At 44.3% G+C, this 11,315-nt stretch overlaps 1 protein-coding gene across 6 annotated transcripts in view; it reads right to left on the reverse strand.

Annotated features, from left to right (window-relative positions):
- The window catches only part of TPK1 (thiamin pyrophosphokinase 1), a 308,617-nt gene extending 298,860 nt beyond the window's left edge, over positions 1–9,757 (reverse strand). For 4 of the 6 annotated variants that reach the window (XM_075083753.1, XM_075083752.1, XM_075083750.1 and 1 more), the window contains exon 1: positions 9,367–9,654. Coding sequence is in view for 5 of the 6 variants with exons in the window: in XM_075083752.1 (XP_074939853.1) it covers positions 9,367–9,409 (43 nt within the window). In the remaining variant the exon portion in view is untranslated. Of the gene's footprint in view, positions 1–9,366 lie in introns of all 6 variants that reach the window. The other 2 variants (XM_075083749.1, XM_075083751.1) reach the window with 2 other exon arrangements.
- Positions 9,758–11,315: the final 1,558 nt, after the last annotated feature.

Raw genomic sequence — 11,315 nt, forward strand, 5'->3', positions numbered from 1 at the left:
GTTCATGTTGCAACACACTCTGCCCATGGCCCTGCCCAAAAATCCTCCTCGTGGAGGTGCAGCATACTCTAAAAGAAGGGATTTTTTTTTTTCCTTCTAGCATTGCTGTTGCTCCTCCCAAATGACAACTTCTGTGCTCTCTGTGTTTTAGGGCTTACACTTGGGGCTTTTTCAACACAACTACAGCAGCTGTGGGTGCGAGGGGAGAAAAAAAACAAAAAACCAAAAACAGTCACAGAAGACAAAGCAAAACATTACATTGTAGATCTAGTTTCCTACTGACTTAGAGGTTTGTTGGCACAAAAATTTAACTTATGACCCTATGACAGGATGGCAGACTAAGACAGAAGAAGAAATTCTTCCACAGGCTCACATGATGAAACTCCTTACTCTGAGTCAGGTTAGTACAGCAGCAGCATTACTACTGACCAATATGTAAGAAAAATAGTCTAAATAAAGACACAGGGAACTAGGAAATCGAGTTTCCAAGCGAAAACCCTACCAGTCAGTTCAAGGAAGAACATCTGATCTCAGTGATTTTATTTCCCACAGTTACAAAATAACCATTTAAATCCTCTGTTCACAGTTACTGATGTCATTAGAAATGTACAAAGACTGTGCATACAGTACAAAATGTCATTCCCACAGTGGATTCTGGGCAAAGAAAGAAGAGCTAATAGGACAGCACTCTCAATAACAGCAGCAATATGCCAGCACCCTAAAAAGACAACAGGATTGCAGATAACACCCTTCATTCTACTTTGAATCCAGCGATAGCTGTATCTGGAGCAAAGTCCTATGGCAGTGACCTTTCAAGACCACTGCTGTCAGAAGTCCAGAAAGCCAAACATTAAGTTACCCTTAACAACAGTTTCCTCAATATTGCACACACGCACACACCCTTGTTTTTTTAAGTAAAATTAAATCAAGCTTTTCTTTAAGAAACTTGAAAGGTAAATTTCCTATTTGTAGCAAGAAGTGGCAATATGGAGACAGATGCTTTCATAGCAGAGCTCAATCATCTCCAGTGTACCAAGGTCAACTCATTATGAAAGGAGGTGGTCACGCACCGCCCAAGAGCTGTTCTCATTGCATCTGCAGCAGCAAAGCCACCACACCACTTCCTTTGGCAGTCCAAGCCGCAGATCTTCAGCTGCTTGACTCTCAAGCTGCCCCCTTAACATTTTTGTTCTTTTGGATTTGCAGTATGGCAAACACTGCTTAGATGGTTATTAAGTGTAACTGTAAACCGGGCAGAGAAAGTGCCCCATAGAGCACACTCTACACTCACAAGGCTGTGCTTTACACCAAACAGCTTGCAGAGCACTCATTTCCAGAAGTGAAAGTGTACCCTGCGTTGAAGTATCTGCATTAGAGGCTTTCGGTTATGTAGTTAAAGCTGACAAAGATCCTGATACCTGTAAGCATTACAGATACACAGGTCAAACTCTGCAGTACAAACCTTGCCTTACCCTTTGGAATTTCCCCCATGAATAAAACTCTTATCAAGAGTGCAAAGTCTCAAAATGGAGCACCTGGAGATTGACTCTGTATCTGCACAGTTGCTCTGTGACTCAAGTCAACCTCAGGAAATTTTCAAGTGATCTAAGTCACACCATCTGCTGGACAACTGCCTAGGTGTGGTTTCAACCCAGCATCCTTTTAACTCATCCTGAGCAACTGGAGCTTTGGCCTGTGCTTAGGTCTGGTCTATACAACAATGCTTTGCTTGCCACAGCTAGATCAGCTATAAGCATAAAAGCAAGTAAATCTCATACATATATACACAGAGATTTCATTGACATACCAGTGCCCTTCTGCTCTGGAAGCAGAATTGTACTCTTCTTTCATATATGCTTATATGGCACACAATTGTAAATTATGTTTGTGGGAAGAAAAAAAAAAAAAGGAACATCTCTGCTGACAGCTATTGCTGTGCCTCCACCAGGCAGGTCCACAGACACCCTTATGGACGTTGTCACAGAAGTCAAAGCTTTTCCATATGAGGAACTCTGTAAGGGCCCAATACTCTATAGCACCAATGTATTTTACTTTTGCAGCAAAACAAGCTTCTTTGTGTCAGACACACAGACAGCTTTTACCACCAAAGCCACTGAACAATTTGGTGGAAAACGGTACATATAAATACTTCTGAACTACTCCCTTATTGCTGTGCTGTGCCCAGGAACAATGTTGACAGAAAATTTTGGAGGAAGAACAGAAGGGAAATGAGGAACTACAGTAAAAGCAAAAAAGAAATAGAACAAAACAGAACCCACATCAGCAGTCACAACTACAAAATAAATCAATTATGAGGGGACAGGTTCCTTTCCCACTGAATTCACTGGCCAGCTTCCCATTTATTTCAATTGGCCTGATAAACACGTGCATCCCTCCAGCTTCTGTCCTGCCAGAGAGGAAGGCTGGCAGACAATCCATCAACACAAGCTACAAAGAATCAGCACTAGCGCTGAGCAAATTCGACTGCCATTCAGAATAAAATTCAAAGCTAGGAAATGACAGGAAAAGCTTTCCAGCAGCTTCAACTGCAACTGGATGTACAGCAATAGCTTTAATTTAAAAGCAATCCAAAAGCTACTATGCGTACTCTCTGTGTAAAATTTAACTAACTGAATGTTCCCGTAGCAACTTTAAATCCTCAATTCTCTTTTTAATTATGCAAAGGCAGTACTACACAAATACTGTTAATCATATTCTTCATGTTTAAGGTCAGAGTTGGATGGAAAGGAGAACCTGTTTCCATAAATTACTTACATGTAAGCCAGCACAGCTATAATTTACAGAAAGATGTAAACCAAAAATGTTAAGAACTCGTTATATCCTTCGCTGTGATCAGGTAGAGTGACTTTGGCGGAAAGGACAACTGACCGTCTGTTCCTTTCCATTGTTAAATTATTTGGCAATAAATCAGATTAGTTAATCTTGCAGGACACACTGCAAATTCCCCTCTCTCTGTAGAGATCAGAGATGGGGCATGTTCTATGATGTACCAACAAGGAGGCGTATACATCAGAGGTATCTCCAGTTGATTTACTATATTTCATATTGGGTAAGATCTACCACTGGGTTTTTGTTTTTTCCATTTGTTTGTAGGTTGTTGTTTGTTGTGGTTTTAGTTAGATTCTTTTTTTTTCTTTAATCCACATTTTTCAACGATAGCACTTTGAGACCGGCATAGATTATTTCTGTAGCACACAAATTTGTTAAATTCCTAGCTAATAATTTCCGTGGACAAAGCATCAGTTAACAGTACTGTTCTTCAACGTCCTAATCCCTTAGGTTACATCCAAACCTAAAACTCACTAGAAGTGAAAAGCTACTGAGAACCCACTTATGAAGAGAAGCTGCTAGCCCTTTTACTTCCTTTCAGGTGGTTTGTTTGCTTGGGTCTTTTTTAGGTTATTTGGGGTTTTTTTTACTTTTTAAGACTTTGATGTTAGGTTTTACTCTCAATGCTGCTATTTCCTGCATAGATTAAGCTTTGATTAATGTCTCGGGATGTTAAAATCTAAAGCAAATCCACAAGTATGCCTGGGATTTGTTATTTTGGATCTTGAAATATCTGAAACCTATATGTATTATGTTTTCTCCTGTGTAAACAAACTGCCTCATTTCTTTGCTTCATATTCAATTTCTCCATAAATCAGACTTGGATGAGCTTTGCCAAAAAGAAAAAAAGTCTCTTCTGTTCTCCACTTCCAGAAAGTAAAACTAGCTTTTTAAATATATATTTATATATATTTATATACACACGCGCGCATATATATATGTATACACACAGATTTGAGATATAACATAATGCTAAAGCTGCTGTGAAACTGCAAAATATCTTGAGCTGATCAGAGACATGCAAGCAAAATGCAGTAAAACACCCCAAAACCTTAAAGTCCACTCTTTTCCCTTGACTTCCTGTAATTTAAGATTAATATTTTACTCTTTAAAGACTAACATATTTAAATTGTTTCCAGCAGTCCTGCACACATTTAATTGGATACAAACAACACGAACATTTTGATGTCTGGAATAAGTATATTTCCCACCTCCTTATCTGATGTTAAATCAGAGGAAAAAAAAAATAAAGAAAAAAAAAAGAAACAAAATACATTAAGAGGCCAGGTAGTATTTCCTAGCTTTAAGGCTCAATCTGCTACACCTAAGTGACTCCTCACAGAACTCTGTGTAAGCTGTTCTTGAAAGCTTCAACTGTTAGAAAATAACAAGACCTTCCAAAAGGAATTTATCCAAGTGTTTTACTATCTGTGCAAGCAGTATTGAACGTACGTTTTTGTTTCAGAAGCTCCAGTGACATCATTATTGCTCTTATACTCCGGTGGGGTCTTTAGAGGATTATTTTGTTGTTTTGGTTTGTTTTTAAATCCCCTCAGTCCCCTCCACCATTATATTCCCATCCAACAGAATGCCAACTACACCCTATTAGTGACCGCAAGATATAGAACTATCAGTGCACTGACACTGCATGAGATAAGAATCTATCATTCACACAGAAAAACAGCAACCAGCTTTGATGTCAACTTATTTCAAAAGGGGGCTCTGTGTATGTGTACAAAAATAAGTGTCCTTCCTATGAGCTCAAATGGTTAAAGATGGCTTGCTGCCCCATTCCAAATAACACACCAGCATATAAAGCATTAACAACAACAAAAAAGATAAAGAACTCCAAAAGCTATCAACATGTGAAAGCAAAGATCTAACAGAAAGTGGTGAGGTTAACAATGATTACATCTGCTAAAAGCCATCTGTAATACTTCACTTTAAGTACACCTGTAAGTAATCTATACAATAATACTTACAGAACTGCTGACCCAGCTCAGCAAATTAACAAGCAGCAGGGTCCAAGGCTGAATATTTACAGCTACCTCAAAAACAAGCTAAGGCTTCCCAGGTAACTTGAATAAATGAATGGTGTTACTACTTTTATGAAAGCATGAGCAGGAGCAGGTCAGCAACATTCACATAAAATAAAGTGTTTCAATTAAAAACATATAGCAATGTAACAGCCATATGGAAGTGCTTGCTAATTTCATTGAGGAACTTCTGATATATTCTAAAAGGACTGACACCCTTTTTCAACTTTGGTGAACTCAATCACAGGTTTTAAATGACATGATTTGCCTAAAAACTTCACTACTCTGACCCAACAGCAGTGGCAAAAACCTGTAAAATTACAGAGCAATCCCATAGTCTAGGACTCCATTTTCCATATGCCTCTACTGTTCACAAGCTAACACAGACCATTAGGTTGATTTCCTAACCCTGTGACTTTCTTGATTTCTACCACAAAATTTTGTTTATTAAACTGCAAGACAATGCATCATAGAGACCATGCAGAACTCTAGCAAAGGGGCATTTAGACGGTTATTGATGCTTACGCTAGGCTGGAGGTCATTCAGTGAATGGCTAACATGTCACTGTTTTACAAATAACTTTCAATTCTTAGTGTCAGAGAAAAGGGAACATTAAGGAAGGAGTTTAAGCCCCAGGCATTTAAAAAGGAATATGGTGATATAATCCTTTCAGAGGTAACTTGTTTAGAGTCAGTAGCATTTCCAGGAGAAGACATATAGTCAAGCAAGAAACAGTCAAGCTTGCGGAATGATGGAAGAGCATTCACAGCGTATTGTTGCTTCCTCTTGTTCTCTTTGCTTTAAATTCAACGCAGAATTTTTATAGGCCCTTTGCACAAAGGGACAACTATAAATTACCACATAATTCTGAAGCAGACTTTGTTGTGGCTGTGTCTCTCATGACGTATAGATGACCTTGCTTCAGTGGGATGAAGCTAGCACACCCTTTTCTTAGTGGACCAAGCCTTAATCACTAGCTCTCAATGCTGCATAGTTCACATGTGCATTTGGTCACAGAACTCAGGGCACAGAGAAGTGGGGACAGGGGGGAACCAGTCCTCACCAGTAGCACAGGCTCCTGTCAGTCATAGGAAACTCAGCTCCAATAAACCCTCTGCAAGGCACAGAAGAAAGCAGGACTAGATTTGCTTCTGCTTTGCAGTCCCTCCACCTCAAGGCGGCAAGACACCCCTAATGGGAGGTGCTGGATTATAAACTGAGGAAAATACCCCCCTTCTGCATCACTCCACTTGATAAAACCAATAATGAACTGCATTTTAAGGACTGTGCAAGGCAAAAAAAAAAAAAAAAATCATTAATCACATCTGGAGATGAGTGAGAATCCAGGCCACATTACAGCACACAATATAAAACGTTCCCTGTGAGAAACGCATCTTAGTAAACTGGCACTCTGCCCTTCTAAAAGTCTCAAGTGGTATTCAGGGGCAACCTTATTAGAGGATGCTACAGTATTTCTGCTGTTAAGCAGTCACAAGCATAGCAGACTCAGCTCCTAAAGTTCATGGTATTAAAAAAATAAATTAGAAACACTTGCCTCTCTGCAGAAGTGCCTGCAGCACAGTCTGGGACAAGCAGCAGGAGGCAATGATAGTACAAGAAAAGGGTATAAACAGCAGGAGGGAAATGTCTAGTCTATCAAATGAAGCTCCAGAAGGAACCAAGCTACTCCCGTCATGATTCACAGGCCGTAGTGTGACATCACTGATTATGAGCTTTCTACAACAGCTGCATCACAGCTTCACCCTGTGAAGCTTCTGCCTGACCCTTTCAGAGCAGCATACAGGACTTTAGGGTGGGCTTCTATGAGTGTTTTTAATGGTTTCATTTCACGAGGAAATAAAAATATACCTGTTTTAGTATGCAATACTCAAATTTAGAGTTCAACCCCACTTTTAAATTCTACCTCATTACCCATTCTAAACTATGTTAAGCAAATCAACGCAGTTCTGAAGTACACAGCACAGCTTTCTGACTGTAGCATGGTCATTTTCAACTGTGCTCCACCTGTTTGACTGAATAATGTTCAAAGCCTCTGAGCATGTTAGTTTAGCACAGCAGTTCTCAAATATCTGCTAGATGGACCTCAGTCAGGTGCTAAACAGGGAGATATATAGTCTACTATCTAAATAAGAACTCACTCTAACTACACTGATTAAAATTACTAAGGCACACGTGGCCCTGAAATTCCAGTTCAGGTACCTAATATTAGTTTCCAAACCTGTGTTTTATTCTATTCCATATAAAATCAGCATAATTTCTGAACACCTTCCAAAAAAAGAAAGTAACTAATAACCTCCAAACATAGCAGATAAAACTTTCACATTCTCCCCACTACGACATGCCACTGTGTTTGCACAAAGCTTTAGAAAGCAACCAGAAACATTACATACATTGCTATACATTTGTATTAGTGAAGGCAAGGGGACAAGGTCCATAGTACTTCAACATCCTCACAAGAGTTTATTTTGTAGCCTCACCTCTAGCCTCTAGGAAGCATCATGTTCTCTGCATACTAGCCTTGTGTTATTTGGAAACTTGAATACATACCCCATTAAAGCACACAGAAGAAGAAACACTAGTACTTCTTCAAGAAGAATTTGGGAGGCTCATTTCACCTGCCCGATTTTGAAAGCCTTATTTCTGACTTCTCTAAGTAGGATACCAGATTTTAAACTGTGGAATTGCCAAATAAATCTGCTCAGCCTTGCATACTTTGAGCAGGCTAAACCAGCCTGAAATGCTGGTAACGGATGTCTGTAATGATGACAAGGATCCAGATGCAGTACCACTGTGCACTTCATAGGCACGCTATCCTGTATAACCAAGTCAATTCAAATACTTGCAGCATCCATTTCTTTAGAAGAAGCAGGCTTCTTGACACCCAGCTGAAGCCTCTAGTCTGATGAGGCTGTGGACCATTTGAAAACCGTGAGCAAACATGCCAAATCTTCAACTCCAACCAGACATAACCAAAGGGAAAAAAAAATAAAAAGATAACTCCTGGAAACTGGGGCATATGGTAGTCCTAACATCATACAAATGCCTATCAAAAGCAGCTATCTTAGAATATAAATAGCAATGTCTGTTCTTCCCCAGGGATAAATTCTTAAGGTACATTTTTGTATCTCTTCACTATATACTCTTAGTAAGTAGTTATTCCTCATTTCATACAAGAGGACACCACACTGCAACAAATCAAAGTTAACCCACTAAAATCTCACCTCCAGGCCCATTCCCTCTTTCTACCCAAAGCAATGAGGCATCTCAAAATACACACACACACTCTGAGTCATATATACATTTCTGGCAGGAATCCCTTGAGTACAGCTTTACCCATTACTACCTTTGAACACACCCTGAAGAAGTTCTAAAAAAACACATTAGACCAAAAAGTGATTTTAAAGAAGTGGGAAGAGTTTAGACATGCTCTTAAACTGCTAGCTGTAAAAATGTATTGATTTGTTTAAAACTGTACATTCTGTTAAACTCTTCCCTTCCTCCAGATCTTACTAGTAAATAAATAACAACATATACCTCACCACGGCACCGTAAGTCTCAGTACCAGAACAGAGCAGTGTTAGAATTCAGCTGCTACACCAAAATGATTTTTATGCAGCTTTAAAATTACATTATAGAAAGATAAAAATATTTACTGTTTATAATGGTATTATTGAATAGCAAATTGGGCCCTATTGAATTAGATACCGGAAACACAGAGTGAAGAAGAGGTGCCTATTCCAAACAGCATACAAGCTACTTCGACGAGCATGTGCTTATTACAGGTAGTCTATCCTTCATGGAGATTATGAGGTTAATTACATATATTTTATATATTAATATATATATTAATAACACTCAAGAACAGCTTAGGAAAACAACAACCAAAAAACCCAAACCCCAGAGCTTTGCCATGCAGAGCCGAAAGGCAAGTGGGGTGCACATCCGTGGAGGTTCCACGGGCAGGACCTGGACCTTTGACGCCAAAAGCACATGGAGGAAACCGAGTCGACGGCTCCCCTCGCCAGAAGACGGGCTTCACCGGAGCGCTGGGCCCGGCCAACCCGAGAAAACCGTGACAAGTTGACTGAAGATACCGGTTAAACCTAAAGGGGTTACAACTGGAAAGGCAAAGGGGTGTTACAAGGTGGCACTGCGTGGGTATATGGAGGAGACCAGCCGAAGGGCGGCGCGCTCGTGCCCGGCCTGCCCCGCGGGAGCGCAGCGCCGCTGACGGCACCGAGCGGCCCCTCACGCCGAGGCAGCGGCGGCGCACAGGGAAGGTCGCGCCGCCGCCACCGGAGCGCTCTGAGAGCAAGCAGGCAGCGGGGGCGGGCGGCCGCGGGGCTCAGCGGAGGCTGCCCTGCCCGGTGTGGGGGTGAGCTGCCTGCCGCCGCCGGGGCTGCCCGGCCCCGCCCCACCACCCCACCCCCCAGCGGGTCGGGGGCGGCAGGTACCGTACCGGCGGGCAGGAGGCAGTCCAGCGGCGTGAACACGCGCTCCATGGCCCCGGGCCGCCCTGCGCGTGGGGCGGGCACACAGAAAAAGGACAGAGCACCGCAGCTCCCAGGAGAGCGGCGGGACCGGGACGGGGGGACACGCGGGGACTAGCGGTCCTCCTCCCTGAGGGAGGCCCTCCGCTGCACGGCCGCGACGGCGGCGCCCACCCTTAATGGCGAGCAGGCAGGAGGAGGTGACGGCAGCGGCACTACCCGGGCACCTACAGCCAGGCGCCCTCCCACGCTGCCCCGGCCCCCGCCCCCGGGGTGGTGCGCCTAACCGGACGGGGGGGGAGCGGAAGGTAAGCCGAGAGCGTCGATCGCCGCCGCGATCCGTTGCTCGGCGATGGATTCAGCAGCGGGAAGGCGGGGCAGGAGAGAGAGCTCGGCGCCGCCGGGGGCGGACCGAGTCCCGCCCTCGCGGCGGCGGCTGTTAGGGCCTCTGCTGGGGGAAGGGGTGAGCGGACGGACGGACAGTCAGCTAGCTCCGCCCCGCCAGAGCCTCTGGGGACCCTGAGGCGAGGGGGAGAGGGGAACGGGGCGAGACCGGCCCGGGGGGGCGGCTGTTCCCCACCGCTGGCAGTGGGGGTTTTACCTCACCCCGGGGCCGGGCCCAGCGGCTCCCGCCGCCCCTCGGAGGCGTTTTCGACGCTTGAGCGGTTCCGGCCCCGTCACGGCTGCGTTTGGGCGGGCCGCGAGCAGCGGTGGCAGCGTCAGGGAACGTGGCAGTGTGCTCGCTTCTTCATGGTCTACGTTATTGAACGTTTTATCTGTGTGCGGAGGGCTGCTTAGGGCAAAGAATGCTGGACACCATCGATTAAAAAGACCCCCAAATTCCAAGTCACTCTCCGTGCCAGAAGTGTTCTGCTTTAAGATCCTGTAGCGAACAGTTCACTCAAAAGTCGTTAGTAGCTTCCTGCCTGTTGAAACTGAAAAAATAAAACCTGCAGCTACAATAGCGTCTCGCTTATGAGGGAAGTCTGAGAGATCTGGGTCTGTTCAGCCTCAAGAAGACCGAGGGGGGGGTCTTATCCATGCTTGTAAATATCTAAAGGATGGGTATTGAAGAGGATGGGGCTGGGCTCTTCCCAGTGGTGCCCAACGACAGGACAAGGGGCAATGGGCACAAATTGGAACACAGGAAGTTCCACGTAAACATGAGAAAAAACTTTACTGTGAGGGTGACAGAGCAGTGGCACAGGCTGCCCAGAGAGGTTGTTCAGTCTCCTTCTCTGGAAATACTCAAAACCTGCCTGGACGTGTTCCTGTGCCCCCTGCTCTAGGTCTGCCTGCTGAAGCAGGGAGGTTGGACAAGATGATCTCCAGAGGTCCCTTCCAATCCCTACCGTTCTGTAATTCTGTAATCATGCAGCAAGACCCCAGCCTGCTGCATGCAACCCCTCTGCGGCCCTCACCCCACAGCTCCTGCTGCGCTGGGGGCACAGAAGGGCTTGTGCCCATGGGCTGCTGCCAGGCCTTGCTGCTGCAGGCCTTGCTTCACTGTCTGCCCCTGCTCTAAGCCCAAGTAGTGAACACAGCCAGCATGCCGTGTCGGCTCTTCTCCCTTGTTTTCAAGGCCTCACAGAATCATGCAGCATTTGTAGTCACAACTTAAGTTTCAATTAAAATTGTTTTAATATCATCCAAAGCTTGCTATATGGATAGTTTGTTTCTTACAGACTTTTAACTGGGAAGTTAATAATCTTCAGGCATAAAATGCAAAATACCTGTTAAGTTTGTGCTGGGAGCACAGGGGTCAAATTTTGACCCCCAAATGCGGCTGTCAACCTGCCTTTGATTCTGCAGGACCCCCTCTCCGACGGCCCCGGTGGGGTGGGGGCGGCCATCTGCTCCCGCCAAGGCACCCGGTGCCGTTCGTCACCCCGTAGCGCCGCCAAGGCCCGTTCCCGGG

The sequence above is a fragment of the Phalacrocorax aristotelis genome, chromosome 2, assembly GCF_949628215.1.
Source record: "Phalacrocorax aristotelis chromosome 2, bGulAri2.1, whole genome shotgun sequence".
Taxonomy (NCBI): Eukaryota; Metazoa; Chordata; class Aves; order Suliformes; family Phalacrocoracidae; genus Phalacrocorax; species Phalacrocorax aristotelis.